Consider the following 19,861-nt stretch of genomic DNA (forward strand, 5'->3'; position numbering starts at 1 on the left):
CGCCTTCCCGCGGACCGGGCGGCGCTGTGCCGGCGGGGGCGGGCCGGGGGCGGTGATGGCGATGCCCCTCCCGGTGCGGCGGCGCGCAGCGGGGCCGGGGCCGGGGCCGCTCACACCGGCGGCGGCGGCGGGGCCATGAAGGTGAAGAAGAGCGGCGGGGCCGGGGCGGCGGCGGCGAGGACCGAGGAGGAGCTGGGCCGAAAGGCGCTCATCGGGCCCGACGACGTGCTGGGGCTGCAGCGGGTCACCAGCGGTGCGTACCGGGGATGGAGCGGGGCGGGGGAGGCTGTACCGGGGAGCTGAGGGGTGTGCAGGGGATGGGGACCGTGTCCTCGTGGGGCTGGCGAGGGGGTTAACCCTGGGGAGAAAGGGAGAGCCGGTCCCCCTCTCCCCGGGGGACAAGGAGTTGGGGATGCACCACCGCAGGGGAAAGGGTCTATGCTGGGGATCTGAGTACCACCGGAGGACCAGGGATGCCCGGAGCTGGGGATGCAACCCCTCGCCCCAGGGATGCGGTCCCTCAGCTCTGGTCGATGCTCCTCGCTGCTCTCCCCATCACCCCTTTCTTGTGTCTGTGCCCTAAGTGAAGCCCCCCCACCCTGTGCCCACAGCAGTGGAGCAGGCTGGATCCCTGGCCACAGCACGGGGGGCTTCACTGCAGCCCATCCTTCAGCCCCCCTCCTCCAGTATCTCCCTCCCCAGTCTTAAGTACCCCTGGTCTTAAGAGCATCCTGGGGGCTGGTGGGTGGGAGTGTGTGACTGGAGGGTCTGTTGTGCTTGGCAGAACAGCTCAGTTGGGACTGTCTGCTGCCATGGACCTGCCAGGGTAGCAGCATGCGGGGCTGGGGGAAGGCCAGGACAAGGGGGAATGGCTTCATACTGACAGAGGGCAGGTTTAGATATTAGGGAGAAATTCTTCCCTGTGAGAGTGGTGAGGAACTGGCACAGGTTGCCCAGAGAAGCTGTGGCTGCCCCATCCCTGGAAGTGTTCAAGGCCAGATTGGATGGAGCTTGGAGCAACCTGGGATAGTGGAAGGTGTCCCTGCCCATGGCAGGGGGTTGGAACTACATCTTTAAAGTCCCTTTCAACTGAACCCATTCCATAGTTACACATGTGCCTAAGGTCAGCCTGGTCTTGGTGATGCCCGGGAACGATTTGCCCTGGTGCCTCCAAAAGACCTTTTTGCATGTCCTGGGACCTTTGGGTTGTCTCTCAGTACTGGCAGGTTGGGCAGGAGGAGGGGGCTGGGGGTCTGGCCATGCTCCCCTGTGTCTCACAGCGCTCTGTGATGTGGTGTCAGAGCCGGTTTTGTGTCACAGGCCAGGACTGTGGGGTGTGACGAGCCCCAGAGAGGAAGGATGTGGCTGTGGGTGCTGGTGCGTGCAGGCAGCCCTGTGGGGCTGTGTGTGTGAGCAGGATGGGAGGGGACGTGGTCTCAGCCCTCAGGAAGGGGTTACAGAGGCTCCTCTGAGAGAGGGGCTGCTGGTGCTGGAGGGTCATTGGGTCCCCTTCTCTGAGCCAAGCTGCTGTGCTGGGCTGCAGCAGCGTGATTCACTGCCCAGGCCTAGAAATCCCCTGCCTGTAGCAGGGAGAGCCATGCAGCAGGCACTGAAGCATCCTGCCAGCATCCCTGGAGGTGCTGCTGTTGGATGGTGAATCCAAGCTGTGTTAAGCACTGTGTGCTCACTTCATGGCAGCCTGTGTGTCCCTGCCCTCATCAGTGCTGTCTGGAGAGGACAGGGCCATCCTGCACCCTTGCTCCTGGGGTGTGCAGACCTCACGTGGCATCTGTGTGCATGGTGCATGGCTCTTGGTAAGCATCTGCATTCCCAGGGCACAGGGAAGGCTGATCTGGTCAATCTGACTTCTGAGCCAGGCTGGGAGCAGAGGTGGTTGTTTTCTGCATCTTCCAACCCTGGGACAGCATGCTCTGGAGCACAGGGAAGATGTGAAATGCATGAAAATGTTTTGTTCCTCTCCTGCTGTGAGAGTTTCTGGTACCAGGGTAGCGCAGGGGTGCAGATGGGTCATGTCAAACAACAGCCAGGCACTGTGAGGATGTCCCATGGTTCCCAGGGGAAATGCTTTCTGTCCTACTGGGTACATGGGAGCCAGCAAACTGCACCTGAAATCCTCCATGTGGATTTGGGGATACAGGTAAACAACACATCTGCGTTGAGCATATGGTATCTTATCACCTAGGAATGCTTTGCAGCTCCCCTTCTCAAGCTCAGTTTTCCACCTGGTGGGTTTAACAGGGAGCAAAGATACCAGAATATTTTTCAGGTCTTTAACACCTAATGGTTATTTGGGGCATTTTGTGACCTTTTCTCATTTCCACACTCCTAAAAACAGATGGCCAAAAATACCAATGTGAAACTGTTCCACTCTTCTGCTCTGAGCAGCAGGGAAGAGGAAGGACCGGCTGTGAGAGAGCTCATGGCTGCCCCAGGCCCAACCTCTCCCCTTGGAGATGCTGAGTCGGGGCAGACACCACACCCTGTTGCAACAATTCTGGCTTTGATGCCCAAAATTGTGGTGCTTCACACAGTTTGAAGTTGAAGGAGGAGTTGGTGGTGGGGCTGCAGCAGAAATGTCCTGGTGCCCTGGGTGTCCTCTCTTTTTCCAGATAGAGGATAATCCATCTTTATCCAAACTCATGGGCCAGTGGCACGGCAGCTCGCACTGTCGAGGGACTGTGTAGTTAAGCTGTGTCCTGCCCAGGGTCCTGGGGTGGCCTGGCCATGTTTTAACATTGCTTCAGGAGGGCTTGGTACCACAGGAATGTGTGTTTTAAGGATGCTTACGCCATGAGTAGCCTGTGTGTTTCTGAGAGGCCTGCCAGCCTGTGTGAGGGGAGGTGGAATGCTAGCTTACAGCTAGTCTTACCTTAAAGACCATCTCATTCCAACCCCCTGCCCTGGGGACACCTTCCACTAGACCAGGTTGCTCCCAGCCCCATCCAACCTGGCCTTGGAGCCTTCCAGGGATGGGGCAGCCACAACTTCTCTGGGCAACCTGTGCCAGTTCCTCATCACCCTCACAGGGAAGAATTTCTTCCTAATAATCTTTCCATCAGGAAGCACAACTGGTCTTTCCTTTCCCAGTAGGTACAGCTGACAAATGACCGAATGTGAGATGGCTGGGACTGGGAGGGTGGTGATGCAGGATGTGGCTCTGTGGCAGGACACCCTGTCTGTGGGCAGCCAGGGGAGCCAGCTGGGCTCTGCTCTTAATGTGCCTCTAATAAGCTTAAAGGGGGAGTTGTGCAAACTGCCCTGCATATGCTATGTCCTTTCAATGTTAAATTCTCCAGCATCTCCAGGCCCATAACATTTCCGGGCATGTGGGGGGTCCAGCCTGACAGATCTGGGATGCTGCCCTGGGATATCTGGGCCTTTTGGCCGGGCTGGCTCTGGCGCTGCTCCAGCTGGATCAGGTGTAAGGCGAGCGGGCCATTTCCTTTGCAATTAGCAAGATTTGTTACTCGCTCACACAACTGTGGTCAGAAAAAGCGGAAAAGCCTTATGACGTGATTAATTTAAGATTAGTAAAGGAGTGGGGCAGAGCTCAGTTCAAATTGTAATTAATTACTGAAGCAACCAGAGGATGAGAGGAGTCAGATACGTAACAAAAGACAAGCTCTATCCTCTGAGGCTGCCCTGCTTATCACCTGCACACTTTGTCTGTAATACAAGATTAAATCATGCATTTTGGGTTTTATTCTAAAGCTGATTTTATTTTAGCGAACCAAGGGGTTAAATAATGGATTATATACTTGGAAACAATTTCAAAACAAACCTTATTTTTAAATAAGGAACACGTACATAATCATTTCTGAAAGTAATCTCTTCCTCGAGCTGTCATTGGGGATTTCTTTGAGACTTCTCTAGGCAGCTTTAGCTAAAGGCCAGCTTGGCTGCCTCAGTGGGTTGGGCAGAGTAGACCTTTCCTATGTGACTTTCATACCAGTTTCCCTGTAGTCAAATAATCAAAAAGCTAAGTAAACCATTTCCCTGCCCTCTGCCTCAGCAGTTCGAGTCCTGTAAAGTTGAACCAGCCAGGATCAAATCCAGTTTTGAAGCCATAGGGTTTGGATAAGCAAGGACGAGGAGGGTACACAGGGAGGGAGGCATTAACAGGAATGTGAGGCAGATGTGCATGAATCAATCTTCAAAGCCACTCCTGGACCATGACTTCCCTCCCCAGTTAATTGGGAGAATGTATTTTATTAGGAGCTCTGATGAGCTGCGGGTGTTTGTGAGGATGTTAATGAATCACTGTTCTGACTTGTCCAGGGCTGTGATGTGTCGATGTGTTTTGATGTGCTGATTTCTTGTCTCAGAGTGATATGCCAGAGCTGTGCCAAGCTGCTCTCTCCATGACTCTTCCCTCAGCACCCCCACATAGGCTGTGAACCTTTCCAAGGCTGTGTGATGCCACGTGGCTTGGGGTGTTGTGTAGATGAAGGGTGTTTTTGGAAGTCTCACAGTACAATATGGGCTGTTAAGATTCTCAGGGGCAGCACACATGGTGTGGGTGTGTGTCACAGGATTCCTCCTTCTGCCAGGGTTGTGGGTTTGGGCCATCCCTGGTGGAAATGGCAAAGGTAAGAGGAAAGCTGTGGCATCCACCAGGGAGCCTGGGCAGAACTGGATGGCTTTGGCTCAGCCCTGTGTAAGAGCAAAAATAGCTGATTTTATTAGTGTTGTGCACGTGGTTTCAGACTTTGAGTGCAATCAGCATGAAAAGGGGGCAGGAAAAAGTGTTTGGATGCTTTGGAGGTGGGGGAAGAACAGCTCCATCCTTCCTTAACAAGGCCTGCAGGGCTGTGATCAAATTAATTGTGAGAGGGTGAAGTCTGGAAAGCTCTAGCTAAAAAAAAAGAAAGGGGAAAAAAAAAAGAGATGAGCAGGCTGCCACAAAAAGCAGAGCCTGGTGAGCTGTGCAGTAGGACTCAGCACTTGAGGGGCTCTGGGGACCTTGGAAAGTGCCCCAGCTCAGACCCTGCTGGGCTGCACCCCTCTGCTTCCATCACAGTGTTGGTCAGTAAATGTGCTGCTGTGGAAAAACTCCTGTGGGATCCTTCTAGTGCAGGATTTTTCCTCTGGGGCATCACAATAGAGCTAGGTGGGAGGGCAGCTGCCTCCTTCCCTGTGTAACCCCCCCCCGTCTTTGGTTACCAAACCCCATGGCTCTAGAAATGGAGTGGATTCTGGATCCTGGATGGCTTAGTTTTACAGGACTTGAACTGCTAAGGTAAAGGACAAGGAAGTAGTTTATTTTTTTCTTTAATTGACCTCCTGTTGTCTGGGCAGATGTGTCAATACCACCTGGAACCTGCCCTGCCTTCCCCTCGAGGTCCTGCACTGTGTCCTGCGTCACTGCTTGGCATCTTCACGGGGTTCGGGCTATTTTTGCTCGCTTCCTTCTGAGACTCTTCAATCTGATAATCTCCTAATCTCCAGCTCCTGGCAATTCCTCTGCAGTTGTCTTTGCCTTATACCTGGCTTAGGTCTTGGGAGTTGCCTTCAAAATAGCTCCTGACCTTGTTGGTTAATGCATGTTAAGAAATAGACCTGCATAGCTACTGGAGCCTTCTCATTCATTCCCGAAATTCTTGTTTATTGCCTGTGTTGGGGAGAGAAATTCCTGTTTCAAGTCACTACCCTTCCATCACTCTCTTGTACAGCATCTCCTGATTTACACCCATTTTCAAGACCAGATTTTGAGTTCTTTCTTACCCCAGGTGCACTCTGCTTTCCTTTGTGGGCTCTTGAGGTCTTAAAATAGGAGCTGCCCAATCTGGGCTTAGACTCTGATGAGCACCACAGAAATATCCATGGTGTCTGTGAGAGGGGACACGTGCTTTCTCCTGATTGCAGAGAAGGAGAAGGGATCTTGAAAGGAGCACAACAAGGAGTGTGAACCCTATTGCCCATAAACTCCTCTTGATAAAACGTGCCTAGTGGCACGGGGTGGTTGCAAAGGAAATTTGAAAATATAGGATTGATTTTTAACTTTCTCTGATGAGGATCAAACACCTAATCTTATCCATTGAGTAACTGGAACAACAGAAAGAGGGCCAGAGGAGAAAGTGCCTTTGTTAGCTTTCTTTTTGTATTATCTAGCCCTGTGTTATCCCTCACCTTTTGTGCTCCTCTGTAACACCAGCTGTTAAAATACATGCCTAGAAATATGCACGAGGGTTCAGGATGTGCCAATGTTCACAGGCAGTGCCTGCTGGCATTGTCTAGGCTGTTTTGCTGGTTTATTTTGCAATTTTGGTTGGATTTGGGAAGGAAGGAAGGTTTCCTGGATGAGAACTGGCTCTTCTCTGGATTAGGCAGTGGAGGTACCACCTCAGAACTGATACAGGTAAGGAGCACCCACTGGGTCTGAGAACAAAGCTAGAGTCCTCTGAACTGTTTGGGGTGGTTTGGGAATCACTTTTTCCTACAAAGGGAGTAGGAGAATTCATGAAGGAATTCACTGAGCCAGACTCAGGAAGTCAATCACCTCTGCTGCTTCCTCAGACCACCACGGTGTTGTTAGTTGTGATCCAAACTTTTCAAAACCACGGTAGGTATTAAGATAGAAAACATCTCTAATAGTGGGGAGTTGCAGATCTTTGGGCAGGATCCAGAAATTATGGGAATAAAGCTGGAGAGGCACCAGCAGGAGTAGTAATATGTGAGTGAGAAGTGGCTGCTAATGCCAGGCTTGGGCAGATTTCAAGGCTTTGCTGTTTCCTTTGAGATCAAGTTCAACTTGGTGAACGATTTCCAGGAAGAGTGTGGGGATGGAGGTCTGGGATATGGCAATTCCCCGGACTTTAGGAAGGAGTAGGAAATGCTCCTCTTTTCTGACCTGCTTTTGCAGTGGGTACTTTGAGACAAAAGCCAATCTGATGGGTTTCCTAGGGCAGTGCTGCTGTCTGCCCCTTTATCCCTTGCTCAGAGCGTGCTTTGTCATCCCTAAATCAGGTGAGTACTGAAGGCTTGGTCAGGGACATACCGTGATTATTTGGTTATTAGTAGGGAAACAACACAACCTGCTCCAGGGGAAGTGGAAGAAACGAGAAAATATTCTGTCCTGAGAAACCAACCCACCGTTCTTGTAATGATCCCCTCCACAGGGGTTTGAGCTGCCTCATACCTAACTAAAATAACCATGGATGCTGCCTTCTTTCCCCAAATTGTGGCCATGGTGAATTAAGATAAGGAAAGCAAATGATACATTTAAGTGAGTCACGAAAGTGTGGGCAACTGGGCCCTACAGTAATTTAAAAATAAGTATGGGATGAGATTAGCAAATCTGACAGTGCTCAGCTAAGCAGAAGGATCTGCCAATTGCAAGCAGCCCATTCCCAATAAGACCTTCCAGTGTAGCCGCAGGCTCCTGTTATGTATGGGGAAAAAACCAACACGTGGCTACTTTGATTGATTTTTGAACAGGAATAGCAGAAACAAATATAATACAGACTGAGAGGAATAGATATTCCTCTGTTTTTTTTCCCTCCTAGGAGACTGGGCACTGCCAGGGGAGGAAAAAACACTTGATTGCAGTATTCTGGCAGCTGAGCTTCCCGGATGTCATCCAGTTGTATCCTGACACGTTGATTAAAAAAAAAAAGAAAAAGGGGTTTTAAAAATATTTTCGGGGCAAAAAGAGTTGGAAAATGCAGTGTAGGGGTGCAAACATCAATGAGCAGGAGCCTGGTGAGGATTCTACCCAGGGTTTACTCCTCTTTGGAGGCTCTGCTTGGCTCTCCTCTGCTCCAGATGAGTCATGGGCACTGTTACTGCAGCAACGCTGCTGCCAAGGAGGGGGATAAAGCTGTTGCCATGGTGCTGGATGGGCAGGAATTCTGCAGGAGTAAAAACACTTAATAATTAACTTGCAGACAAACGTGGCTTCACATTTGCCCGCGTGCTCTAGGGAAGGTGTCCCGGGCTCCCAGGCGACTGCCCCCTCTTCTGTACAGCCCCTCGCCTTCCCGGGAAGCAGCCTGTGGCCGTGGGCCCAGCGAGGCAAAGCTGGACTGTGGGAAGCTGTGCCTGCTTCCATCAATTTGTATTTTGCATGTGGCTGCTCAGAGCTGGGAAGTTGTGGGACGGGTTAAGAATTTGGGTGGCTGATGTGTCAGAGCCGAAAATCACAGTGTAATTGGAGGACATCTCCCTGAGGAATGCTAAACATCAGGGCTTAAGGCAAGGGCTTGGTTTAAATGTCTGTCCTGTCTTCTTGGCTACTGGTAAAGACAGAAAAGACAATTCTGTGCAGTTCTTGGGCTATTTGGCCAAAAACCAGCCTGGTGTTTTCTTGTGGTAGTAGAAAAGTTGAGCTTTTAGCTTGTTTTGCCTGATAGTGTGGGTGCTGGTGTTAGTTCTTCTTGTGCTGTGTTGATAGGGAAGGGAAAATCCCTGCCAAATGCCAGGGATGCTTTGAACACTGTCCTCTCTCTTAAAGCCCATTTATAGAATTGTAGAATCTCAGAGTGGTTTGGGTTGGAAGGGACCTTAAAGGTCATCTCGTTCCACCCCTGTGCCATGGGCAGGGACACCTCCCACTGGACCAGGTTGCTCCAAACCCCATCCAACCTGGCTTAGAATGCTTTCAGGGATGGGGCATCCGTAACTTCTCTGGGCATTCTTTTGAGCATTCACCATATGGGGATGTTGGCGAGCAGTAAAACTGTCCAGAGAGGACATTTAACACCTCTGTTCCTTGTACCGAGTGTACTTGGAGAGTTCCCCAAGTTATGGAGATTTGGAAGGAATAAAAGGCTTCTAGGAAAATGTTCATGCCCAGCAGTCCAGGATTTGTTATACCTGTGCTGAAGTTGGGTTGTCATGGGGAGGTCTGAGCTCTGGGCACTTGTGACTTGTTTTTATGTAGTCAGTGACTAAGCCTAAGGTGGATGGATGTATTTGAATTTCAGAAATAGGAAAGCAGACAGAAATAAGTGATTAGCTCAGATTAACAGCAGGAATTAGTAACCGAGAAAGTGCTAAGAATTATAATGTTAAGGTGTTATTTTCACCTTGGAACCTCCAAAACCAGTCTCCTACACCAAGCAGATGTGCAACTGTTTGAAAGCTGACCTGACTTGTTTACATACAGCATTTATTTAGATTTGTCAGGATAAAGTAAGTTATTGGAGCTATTTTCAATCTGTGCTGTATGTGCAGTGGAAATGAGGCACCAGTGCTCCTTCCCCAGGGAGGAGGCTCATTCCCATGCCAGGAGCTGGCTCAGGGCACAGCAAGGCTGAAGGCTAAATCCATGAGGGTTTAGTAGTGGAATCCTCATCACTGGAAGTGTTCAAAAGCCATGTGGATGTAGCAGTTGGGGACATGGTTTAGTGGTGGACATGGCTGGGTTAATGGTTGGATTTGGTGATCTTAGAGGGCTTTTCCAACCTCAACAACTACGTGATTCTGTAATGATTTTCTCCCAAAGACACTGACTGCTGGAAGTGGGGATGGGCTCTGCTCCCTGTTTTCCTAATACAGGGAAAGGCTTCAATGCCATTTTCAGTGCTGAGGAAAACAAGTCCTTATGTGGAATGAGTATCAGTGGAGAGCAGAGGCCACCCTTTGTCTGCAGAGGGCTGGAGCAGGGAGGTGGCACAAGGGAGGACAGTCCTGTTCCAGTTAAGTGCAGTCGGCTTAGTGCTCCCAAAGCTGCTTAGCACTTGCATTCTGCCACAGGGCAGTTTTTAAAACAGGCAAAGCCTCTTACATTGGAAAGGCTGGGATTTGATGGAGGTGCTGACTAGTCTGAGTACCCTGGGAGTAAATGGGTGCAGAAGTTGCTGGCACAGGGTTGGGAAAAGGTGATGACCTCCGGGTCTATGGGGGAGAGAGGGCTTTTCCCTGTCCTGTCCGAGTAGGGCATTCAGAAATTAGACTCTTCAGAGACATCAGTTTTGAATTAAAATGGGCAGTAGTGGGTATGCATTTGGGCTGCTCTCACTGCTTGTGTGGCCTCCAGAGAACAGCTAGAAATTTCTAGTATTTCAGGGCAGCCTTCATTCAAATTTTTCTTCCTCTGCAGATTATTTATGCACTCCAGAGGAAAATGTTTACAAGATAGACTTCACCAGGTTTAAAATCCGGGACATGGAGTCTGGCACAGTCTTGTTTGAAATCACCAAGCCAGCAGCTTCAGGTGAGTGCACACACAAAATAACATTTCCATGAACAAACACATGCTGGTGTCTGCTTCCCTTTGCCTTTTCCCACTCCTTTTACTCTGTACATTTCCCAAAAACAGGAGATGCTCTTGACTGCAGGAGGGCTGGAGTCCCAGCTTGCAGCAGAAATGTTTTTCAGGTGTCTCTTTGTACCAGCACGGTGAGCAGAGCTCGCTGCTGCTGTGCTCTCACGGTTGCCATCTGTGACGGGAAAGGACAGATGGATGTTGTAAACAGAAGCAGAGGAGGAGGAGCAGGAGATCACCGTGTGGTTGTTTCTTGGCTGTTCATCAGCTTGTGCCCCCCCTGTGCATAGTTTTGCTGTTAGTTTAACATCTTTCACTAAGGACCCAGGAAAATAATATTTCCAAAAGGGAGAAACTTTGTCAATTGGGCAAATTAGACAAACTGAAAATTTGCCTTTTTTTTTTTCTGAATTTTTAGATGGTACTTGTAACCATCCAAGTGTTACCTGTTGCCAGTGGTAATAAAAACCCCGGGGCAACTGTTTTTTTCCTAATTATGCACTTACAACCCTTCCCCACCTTCCTGCGGGTGAGAGGAAGTTTTCTGTAGCTTATGGGTAGCAAACCAGACATGCTAAGGGGAGATGGCTTGTTCAGAGTCACTCTGCAGTCATGATCTGAGGTAGGAGCAGTGAATCACTTCAGATGGTGAGCAGTGACTCAAACTATAGGTCCATCTTCCAGTACTCCATCTCCAAGTGACCAGCAGTGGATGCCTCAGGACAGCAGGAGGGTGAGCTCACCATCAGGCTTCCTCAGAGTGGTTTCCTGGCTTATGTTACTCGATAACGTGATCACGAGTATTTTCACCGGGTTTCTGTTTCTGAGATTACTCTGACAGGGTTTGCTTTGCCCTTTTCCAGAGCGTGAGCACAATGACAGGAAGGACGTGGACCCCAACGCCGGACGCTTCGTTCGCTATCAGTTCACCCCGGCCTTTCTCAGGCTGCGGCAAGTGGGAGCCACGTGAGTAACTCCCCTCTGCTGCTTGTTCTAGCACAGGAAGCAACTGAAATCCTAGAGAAAATGGCTCTTCCATTTTGATCCTGTCAGGAAGTTGACGTAATAGGGATCTTTTGTTGTCGTGAGGGTCTCCAAGTCTCTTTGCTGGATGTCTCGCTTTCTCCATCCCTGTAGCTTGTTTGTTTACCTCAGGAATGGTGTCGAAGAGATTGATGCAAAAAGGGGCAAAATAAGGTGGGAAGAGTACCCGGAGAAGAGAAGGCCCTGGAGAGACCTAAGAGCACTTTCCCATGCCTAAAGGGGTTCCCAAGAGAGCTGGAGGGGGACTTTGGACAAGGGCCTGGAGTGACAGGACAAGGGGAAGTGGCTTCACACTGACAAGGCAGGGTTAGATGGGATATTGGGAAGAAATTCTTCCCTGTGAAAGTGGTGAGGCCCTGGCACAGGTTGTCCAGAGAAGCTGTGGCTGCCCCATCCCTGGAAGTGTCCAAGGCCAGGCTGGACAGGGCTTGGAGCAACCTGGGGTAGTGGAAGGTGTCCCTGCCCATGGCAGGGGGAGTTGGAATTATATGGTCTTTAAGGTCCTTTCCCACCCAAACCATTCCGTGATTTTATATTCCAGCTCTTTTCTGTGCATTATGGTTTATTTGTCAGAGGCTCCTGCCAGCTTCAGAAGATTTGTCTTCAGCTTCCACACTGCACTCCCCAAAAAACATCGATCCACAGATACATGTGAAATGATGAGGTCATGTTTGACCTTTGCTGTGTCTGGCAGCACTGCTTGCATCCTTCAGTAAACCACCACAAAATCTGACACCTAAAGAATTGTCTTGCTTGTCTCTATTTTGAGTAAAAAGAAGGAAAATATAGTATAAACTATGGTTTGTAATGCTGTGTTTGTGTCCCTGTAGAAGGCTTTAATGAAAAGAGGAAATGATAATTTAGTTGGTGTCGTGGATTTATATCTTTGGCTTTTTTTTTTTTTCAGAGCTCTCTCCTATCTTTCGGGAATGACGCAAATCTTATTTAGGCAAGAAAGCTCACATCAATCTTACCCTTCTTTTTCAGGGTGGAATTCACAGTAGGGGACAAACCCATTAATAATTTCCGTATGATTGAGAGGCACTACTTCCGCGATCAGCTGCTGAAAAGCTTTGATTTTGAATTTGGCTTCTGCATCCCCAGCAGTAAAAATACTTGTGAGCACATCTATGAATTCCCCCAGCTCTCGGAGGATCTCAGTAAGCTCGCTTTCATTTCTGGGTTATCACACTGTGATGTTCACCTGAGGTGGTTTGGGGGAGCCCTTTCTTAAAAGCTGTCTGTAAAGAGTATGTTGGGTAGAATAATTCATACTTTTAGATCTGTGTTAACACTGATTTTGTTTTTTGGTAGCTTGCATCCCATGACCCGCCAGAGTTGCTTTTTTAGTGTGTTTTTTTAATTCGTAAAAAGGAAGCTTCATATCAGAGAGAAAAAAGATAATTGTGTTATAAAACAACCAAAAAATGGGATTAAAAACGCATCCAATAAATGGATGACTTAAATGTTATGTTCTGTTTTAATGTTTGATGTGCTATATTGAGAGCTCGAGAGGTTTTAGTATGAACATAACTTTTATTGTCTCTCCTCTCTCCCAAGACACAACAGCACAAGCACTAAATCTGTATGATCTTATTCTTTACAACCCCTAATTGTGTATGTCAGCACTAATATTACAGTCTGTAGGAAATACAGTGAGACACTTACTGCATGCTTATTATCAGACCAGAACAAATTTCTTTTGAGTTCACCATTAATCATGTTTCTCTTTTAAAAAACACAGCAAAATAAACCCTGTAAACTGTAGTGTGATCTCATTTTGAGGTTAGGTGGAGCAGTTACCCTTTTATGGTGCCTTGATGTATTTGGATTACGAACATTTTTCATCCCTGAAAGTGTTCAAAAAACTGTCTGGATGTGGCACTTGGGGAGGTGGTTCAGTGGTGAACGTGGCAGTGCTGGGTTAGTGGTTGGACTTGATGATCTTAGAAGGCTTTTCCAACATAAATGATTCCATGGTTCCGTGGTTCCGTGATTATGTTTGAGTTGTCTTAAAGATGCTGTCAGCAAATGCCTTGGGTTGGTTCCCATTTGGGTTTTTTCACCTGAAGAGTTTGCTGCTGTCTGAGCGACGCCGCGAAAGCTGCCTGAAACCCTGCGGGGCGTTTCCTGAGCAGGTCTGCAGTGTGACACTGTTAATTTCGTTTGTTTTGTCCTTTTTTACCCCCTGCAGTTCGAGAGATGATCCTTCATCCCTACGAGACACAGTCGGACAGTTTCTACTTTGTAGACAACAAGCTGGTGATGCACAACAAGGCAGATTATTCATACAGTGGAGGACCTTGAGCGCAGGATGGGCCGCGCTGGCCTCCCCTTTCCTATGGAAGTCGTCAGGGATACCAACACCTTCAGTTCTGTTGCCTGCAGTGTCAACTGGACGAGGATCCACAAAACCAAGGACTCTTTGCCACAGTAGGAGTTTCATGACTAAATTTGCCGGTCTCATCTCCTTTGAGCTTTGAAGCAGACCCAGTTCTTCAGAACTTTAAGCTAAATGATCTTTGGATACCACTTCCCTAAGTTCTTTAAGTGTCTGCTTTGAAAATGGCCTTGTTGGGACCTGGGGGATTTTGCCCTAATTCTGTGAATTTGTGTTCTTGCCCTCAAGTATCTTTTAGGACATGATTGCTTTCCCAAAGAATGTAATCAGAGAAACCACATGAGTGGATGGATGCAGAGACAGAGGTTTGGTTGGTTGTTTCTCTTCGTCAGTGCTTCAAAGGCCAATTTAACTTGTTCATCCCGTCAAAAATGTTGAACATAGCATGTCACAAAGTCAAGTTTCATCTTTAGATTGGCTCTTTCCATAAGTATTTCATCCTTTAGTTTTGGTCCTTCTATTTAATGTTCTGTTTAATCCTGGAAATGCTGAAACTCGCAGTGAAGACCAGTAGTTTAATGACAGAGCTGTTTTAATTGGGTACTGTCCTTTCACATTTCAGGTGAAGGTAAATTACCATTGTGGGTCTATGAACCTCTCTAAGTACCTTCCATTCATTTCAGGTTTTGCAGAATAATCAGGAAAAATGGAAGGATTTTAGCTTTATTTAACATTTTCACATAGCTAACATTCAGCCTATTCATGCTACACATTTCCGTGTCTATTTTTTTTTATCTCTGCTCAATACCAAGATAAGGGCTTCAGCACTGCTTGTTAGAGCAACACTTTCATTTGTCTATGGCAGCTGGAGTATGTGGAATTTCCAATTTTCTATTTGTATCTGCATTTAAAGAATGTTATGACAGTACTTTTCCTTTGTTAAAAATGTTTCACATCGATAATTAATACTGGTGAAACAGTCTAATAATGTACAACTTAAAGGCCCAGGAAAAAATTTAGCAAGAACTCTCTCTTCAGACTCTGGAAGAAGTTTAAGACCAATTTTACCCAAGAAGTAGAAACACCAAGAATAAACCAGTATGGGGTGGCCTGTTGTCATGAAACCCCTACTCTAAAGGTCAGTTCACTGATACTTAAAAAAAAAAAAAAAGGCAGTTGAAGTTTGTAGATATTTCTATAAATACTTGATGTCTCCATGTCTAATTCTGTGAGTTGAAGTGGAACATTCTATGTTAGCCTCGGATAGGTGTGATTGTAATAATTTTTATAAAATACCATTTCCAGTTGTGCTGAGCATCTTTTTAGTCGCAACCTACGTCAGACAGGACTACAAGTGGTTCCAAGTGTAGCCTAAGAACAGGGAGGTTTTTGTGCTCTTGCTGGGGTTGTGGTCACTGTTAAATGTGTCACAGGTTGTATTTGGCTTGGCTTTCTTGAATTCTGAGAGAGGATTCAGTTTTCTAAAGAAAACACAGTGAGTTTAGGTTACAGCACAGAGTTTTTATTAAGCTTGGTAGCTACGAAAGTATGTAAAGTTCACTGATTTTACACAACTAGTAGTTATAGTAATTCTTATCACGATGAGACTTGTATTTATCACTATTCTTTGTCTCTAGTGTATTAAATCATACAGCTAGCCTATGGCTGACTGATCTGTTTGAGAGATACAAAGAATTTCCTCATTATTTGTATAACGCTCTGAGCTACTGATCATTGATTTTACAGCACAATAATTACTAAAGGTGAAAATAGTTTCAAAAATTTTGTCATTCCTCCCCCCCTTTTCTTTTTGCATCAAGGCTGTTAAACTAGCTATATATGTAGTGACATTTTGCAAGTTTAAGTATTTCTGAATTTCATTTCAACTCTTGAAGGAGAAAATATGTTGATTTAGAGACAGAAGAGAGTATGTGTGTTTATAATTAGCACCCTGCACAGGGGGTTTTTGGTGGTATTTTTCACCTGCTGTTCATAATAGTCACTTGTGTGCATAAGATTTTTAAAAGACTGTTAGGAATGGTACTTGCCCAGAATAACCAGCCATATATTTAATATGGAAATATACATCTCAGTATGTCTTGGTGAGATTTGTTGTGCTTTGTTGTGGACCCTTGGGTCGTTGTACAGAGTTTCCTCTCTGTACAGCACATTGTTGTCACCTGCAATAGTCATGTTCTGCTCCTTTTAAGACTTTGGACTTCAAAACCAAAATAATTCCATAAAAATATTACTGTAGTCAATGGAAACTTGAGTGGTAGACATGCCCCTTATAAAAGAACCACGAGAAAATCACCCTGTCCCCAAGAGGGCAGTGTGTTGTTGGATGGACTTTCTGACACTGTATTTTAGGGTAGGTTTGAGGTTAAACACAACAGTATGAATTATCTGCTGCTGATCTCCTGAAATCTGATAATTCAGATTCCATGGGTAGTAATTCCAGACTAACAGAAAATTTGGTGTGAATCATATAGGAGATACTTTACTGAGTCAATTTGTTGTCTAGTATTATTGGGAATATTTTAAACCAGAAACAAAGATTGGACATCTTCAGTAAAATTAGTTTCAACCTATTGTAGCTTTAGGTAAAGTTGGAGGAATTTTACTTGTTTTAAAAGTCCCCAGAGTTTGCTACAAATAACAAATTCTGATTCTTAAACCATGACAAAGAACAAAACTTTCTGTGGGAAGTGTAATGAAGGTGCTTTTTTCTGTGTTTCACTGGAGCAGTTATCACTGTTATCTCCCTGTTTTACTTGGAAACGCCTTGTTAGCATTTCTTTAAGGTCATCTGCATCCACAGTCTTTACAAACTTGTGGGAATCAGATAAGCTGTAAAGTGAAACCCACATTTTTTCCCCTTAAATTGGCAGTTGATTCTTACTATAAACCGGTTGAAAAATTATATCTTAGCAGCATTGTTCACAGAAGAATTTGTTAATCTCCGGGTCTAGTTAATTATTTGGTGTTTTAATATTAATTATTTGGGGTTTACTTTGGAATTTCATTGCGAAATCACCAAGTAATGGCTCTGGAAAAAAAGAATTCTTTTATTTTCTTCCTTGGTCCCATTTTAAACGTTGCTTTAATTAGCACTGCAACTCTATTTTAACAAGCCAGGCTGGCAATTCAGGATGTGACTTTCCGAAAGTGAAAGAAAACATCTAAGAGCTAACCAAGATTATCTGCTAATAATGCCCGGCTGTTTCCTGTCATAAGACAGGATTATGTGTGTGCTTTACAGAGTGACTTAATCTTGGAAAAAGAAACTAAGTCTCTGTGTGTGCTAATAGTGACATAATTTTTCTGAGAGACAGGGAAATTATAGCTCAACACGTTCTTTCAAGGAAACTATAACTCGACACATTTTTTTCACTTTGTCAGCCTTGGATTCCTTGAAATGTCAGGTTTTTTTAAGAAAAGCAGCAGTAATACATTGGTGGTGAGCTGCCATGCTGCATGCTCTATTCATTCACACTTCCATGGCAGGAAGAGAACAATTTATTTTTAAAATTAACACATCAACTGTGGTTTAAATTCTAGAAACTTTTTGTGGCAAAAGCCAAAATTGTTTCTGTGAATTATCCTCTGTGTGGTGACATTTATGAAATAACTGAATGATCCACTCTCCTTGACTCCGAAGAATTTATTTATTTATTTAATTTAATGTAGGAAGTCTCTGTAGGTTTGAAAACAATGTGTTGGGGTTTAGTTCTTGCTCGCAATCTCTCTCTATGTCTTGTTTTTGAGCAGGTCAGTAAGATGCTCTATTTTCCACCTCTGTCCTCTGTTTGAGTTTCATTCCAAAATCCTGTGTTGAGTGTCACAGTGATGGCTGGCTGTGTGTGAAACATGCAGGCTACCAACTTCCAAATACCTTCAGTTTGAGAAAAGGCTGTTAAAGTATATTGAGAAATAGTGCTACATATCGACCCATAAAAAATAAATTCCAATCTTCATAACAAAAATTATAGAGAACTCTTAGTCATGCAAAGATGGGGGGCTATTTAAGGTAAGAAAATGCTAATGTCCAACAGCCATACTTAATAAGTATTATAAAAATGCTGTATTAATTATTCATAACCTGCAAAAGATGGTTAACAGCTCAATTTTAATTAGATCTGGTTAGGAAGGAAACTATAGAGATGATTGCTGTCGTTTATAGGGGTGCGGGGGAGCAGCTAGAAATGTGTATGTATGGCACAAAAGCTGGGCAGATTTATGTGCATTGACTCTTTGGGGGGAAAAAAATGAGGGGAGAGGGGGACAAGGACAGGAAAAGAATTAATTTCAGCTATTTGGACCCAAGAGATTCAAGGCCATGGTAAGTGTAAACACGTTTTCTCTTGAGTCTGAGTCAGGTAGGAGCCTCATTTCGTGGTTCTTCTCTATACCCCCAGCATAAGCACTATCTAAACTTATAGAAATGTTTCAATACTAATATTAAATGTCATTCACAGTTCGTATCATTTTCTATACATGGAAATATTTGAAGTATTTGGAGAGTGTGATGCTCTAGGTCTCAACGCTGCAGCTCAGTTGTTTTCTATGTCACTGGTCAGTGTGACCCAGCGGGTGAAATGGTGTTTGTGTGTCTATAGCCTCCCTCCAAGCCCTGTGTTCATGCCTGCTGTGACGTCTGCTTGTATCTTAATACACCCAGCAAACCTGTTTGAATGTGACATTGACTTTTTTTGGCATAGCAGCAGAGTTGTCTGTATTAAAATGTATTTATAAAAAAATATATCTATTTTTTGTGGAACGAAAGTAGGATTCTGGTTAATACACCACTGGGAAAATGTTAGAAGCATTTTTACCAAGTTAATTTCTAATTCTTTGTACTTGTTAGTTCCCTGATTTGTTTGCTAGGAGAACATCCACTGTGGCCCGTCCCGTGGCAATGCAATGCACTGTCGTGCAGAGAATCTGGTTTTCAGAAAACTGGGAGTCTTTTGTTTCCCTTTGGGACAGTAGGGAACTGAGTAGATCACCAGGAATAAAAGGAACCTTGGCATGGAATCCACTTCTGTGGCTTTGGCTTCAGTCACTAAACTGACTTATTGCTGATAGATATGTAGAGAGAGCAAAGATTGAGACTTCAGGATAAAAAAAAAATTAGATGCTACAATTTAGTCTTCCTGTAGGAGAAGGAGAGTCCTAAAATTAATTTATACAAGGATTGAATAGGGACTGCACTTGCTTAAATTGATTTCATATTGGCAGCTTAGTCATCAATGTGCATACTAGGGAATATGCTTAACTTTTTCCATTACCTTGGAAAATGGTTCAAAAACATGTCACATCCGTTAGCAAGTGTTTCTTCTCCTGTAACAAATTGCAAAATGTAAAAAAAAAAAAAAGAAATAAATTATTGATCCTAGAAATGAGGGTGATTGTCTGTTTTGTTTAATTATTTATATTAGCACATGAAAAACATTCAAACTTTCATTTCGGATCCCTTCCATCAATATCTGAAGTCCAGCTTTGTGCAAATGTATGTAACCAGGTTCACTTTTTGGTGGTTGTAAACATGGGAAAACTCTGCAGTGGTTTGGGTTGTTATGTGAGTAAAGCCATCACATTAAAAGTGTTTAAGTGGGATTCAGCTTTCAGATTGGGAAAATATCTTGGGGTGTAATTAAAAGAAATTAATATTGATTACATTAATGGAACCAGCTGCTCGGGCTGTAATGAGGTGTATTGGGGTAATTCCACCTTAATGGCTTTGATATTTCAGTCAGAAATTCCTGGGAATATCTCTTTATTTCTCTGTGAGCAGAACAATTTACCAACTCTCAGAGGAAAAGAAGTAGAATGTTTTTGTTTGAAAACATCTTCTATAATTAATTTTGATTCCACAGAATTACTGGGGACTCCTTAATAACACAGGATCCTGCAGTGTGTGCTGAAATTTGAGGAAGAAATTTATTAATACAAGGCTTTACCTTTTGGATTATTACTTGGAGCTGCATGAAACACTTGGACTGAGCTCTGCAATGAGGTGGATACCTGAGCACAGGTTTGTAATGTGACTTTTTCAGCTGAAGATACACTTTGAGTGTGACATCAGTTCTCTTACAAGCTCTCCCAAATCAGAGGCTTTGCCTGTACCTGTTCTCTGTGGTGAGATGTTATCTGCTGATTAAACTTCCTTTCAGAATTACCTGAACGACTGGAAGCATCAGGTCTATTTTCTTAGAGTTCTTGATGCTGATTTCACTGAATATGAA

At 45.2% G+C, this 19,861-nt stretch overlaps 1 protein-coding gene and 1 long non-coding RNA gene across 2 annotated transcripts; one reads left to right on the forward strand and one right to left on the reverse strand.

Moving 5' to 3' along the window:
* Positions 1-111: 111 nt before the first annotated feature.
* Positions 112-18,375, forward strand: UNC119 (unc-119 lipid binding chaperone). Its single transcript, XM_027690788.1, has 5 exons — positions 112-253; positions 10,064-10,177; positions 11,092-11,194; positions 12,260-12,432; positions 13,467-18,375. The coding sequence occupies exons 1-5, from the start codon at positions 136-138 to the stop codon at positions 13,577-13,579; spliced, it is 621 nt and encodes a 206-aa protein (XP_027546589.1). The 5' UTR covers positions 112-135; the 3' UTR covers positions 13,580-18,375.
* A 114-nt stretch (positions 18,376-18,489) lies between these two features.
* Positions 18,490-19,861, reverse strand: LOC113971169. Its single transcript, XR_003535463.1, has 3 exons — positions 19,796-19,861; positions 18,905-18,956; positions 18,490-18,727 (listed from the first exon to the last, which is right to left on the reverse strand). It is a non-coding gene; the product is annotated as an uncharacterized LOC113971169 (long non-coding RNA).

Source organism: Neopelma chrysocephalum, unplaced genomic scaffold (assembly GCF_003984885.1).
Source record: "Neopelma chrysocephalum unplaced genomic scaffold, ASM398488v2 Primary Assembly neopelma1_82, whole genome shotgun sequence".
NCBI classification, from domain to species: Eukaryota; Metazoa; Chordata; class Aves; order Passeriformes; family Pipridae; genus Neopelma; species Neopelma chrysocephalum.